At 32.5% G+C, this 1,561-nt stretch overlaps 1 protein-coding gene across 1 annotated transcript in view; it reads left to right on the top strand.

Moving 5' to 3' along the window:
- The window catches only part of LOC109219136, a 5,520-nt gene extending 4,376 nt beyond the window's left edge, over positions 1-1,144 (top strand). The window contains exons 3-5 of the mRNA XM_019383565.1: positions 124-327; positions 442-534; positions 827-1,144. Of these exons, the coding sequence (XP_019239110.1) occupies positions 124-327; positions 442-534; positions 827-1,144 (615 nt within the window). The remainder of the gene's footprint in view (positions 1-123; positions 328-441; positions 535-826) is intronic.
- Positions 1,145-1,561: the final 417 nt, after the last annotated feature.

Raw genomic sequence — 1,561 nt, 5'->3', positions numbered from 1 at the left:
TTATTATTATTATTATTATTATTATTATTATTATTATTATTATTATTATTATTATTATTATATGAACGAGTTCAATCTTTTATACATGATATTTTCTTCTAAATGTTGGCTTTTATTTTTTAGAAGAAGTTCTCTATCCCAAGACGGGGAGAAGCTTATGTCCTAAAGTCACTAGGAAAGAAATGGAAAGATTACAAGTGCGATTTAAAAGGTGAGTATATGCCAAAATATAAGACTAAAGACGCTTTGCTGAAAAATAAACCAAGTCGCATACCGAGGGATCAACGGAGTGATCTTGTCTCCTATTGGCTTTCAGATAAAGCTAAGGTATTAACAAATCTTTAAAACACCTCTACTTGATTATTTTCAGTGTTTTGATTTTAGTTATGCTCAATTTTTATTTATAATTTATAAGATATCATTTTAATATTTCAATGACAGAGGCGTACCCAAGTAAATAGAAACAACAGGGCCAATCAAACGATGCCTCACACAGGAGGATCCAAAAGTATTGCTACCTTGATGGATGAGCAGGTAAACTTGTAAAAATTACTAATTATAATATTTTAAAATCCTTTTTTTTCCACGCATATCTGACATCAATTTTATTGTATTAGGCTGTAAATGGGGTAGAACCTACATGAGCACAAATTTTCTTATTAACTCATAAACAACGTAAGGATGGTAGACCACTGGATGTTGATTCTGCCAATGCAATCGTAAGATTTCTTTTTTTATTTAAAGTTCTGAATTGGGAAATAGTTTAGGAAAAAACATAAAAGCGAATAAATGAATTCCAACTTGGATTTATGTATTCTGTGGTCAGGAAATGATAAATGAAAGGATGAATAATAGTGAGAGCTCTACTGATCAACCTCCTCGCAGTGTTGCTTGGGAAGGCGATGTGTATTCCCAGGTGTTCGGAAATGACAAAAGTGGGTATGTTCGTGGTTTAGGACTTGGTCCAACTCCTTCTATGCTATGGGGTAGTAGATCTTCCTTAGGAAATATTATTGCAGAGGATTCGTCTAATGAGGCCGTACAAAGGTTAACACAGGAGATAACCGAGTTAAAGGATAAACACAATGAAGAAATGAATCTGATGAAACAAAATCAAGAGAAGATGCAATCAGAATTACTCTAAATGAGACAATTGATGCGCAAATATGTTTTTAATGAATCTATGCCTCAAAATATCAATGGCACCTCAAGTGAACAGGTAACTCGATTTTCAGAAGTTATAGGCATTCTTAATGAAGTTTTAATCCTATAAAAGAATTGTAATCTAATGTGTTAATATTTATTAGGTCCTTGACGCCAACAGTGGCCATGAACGAGTACCACAAACATCAAGGATACCTAGTGTTGCTGAAAATACTTCACTGTCTCAAGGTACTACTCATCTTTATCCTTCGGTGCTACTATTTGAGTTTTCTATTGTTTGAATTTTCCTCCAATTCTTTTATCATTAGAATCTAATTTCATGTAAACTTGCAAGAAATGGAAACAAGATATAGTTTCAACTTATATGCTTCCATAATTCGATTGTAACTTTATCAGT

Source organism: Nicotiana attenuata, unplaced genomic scaffold (genome assembly GCF_001879085.1).
Source record: "Nicotiana attenuata strain UT unplaced genomic scaffold, NIATTr2, whole genome shotgun sequence".
NCBI lineage: Eukaryota > Viridiplantae > Streptophyta > Magnoliopsida > Solanales > Solanaceae > Nicotiana > Nicotiana attenuata.
The sequence above is the reverse complement of the archived record's forward strand: the minus strand, read 5'-3'. Positions and strand labels throughout refer to the sequence as shown.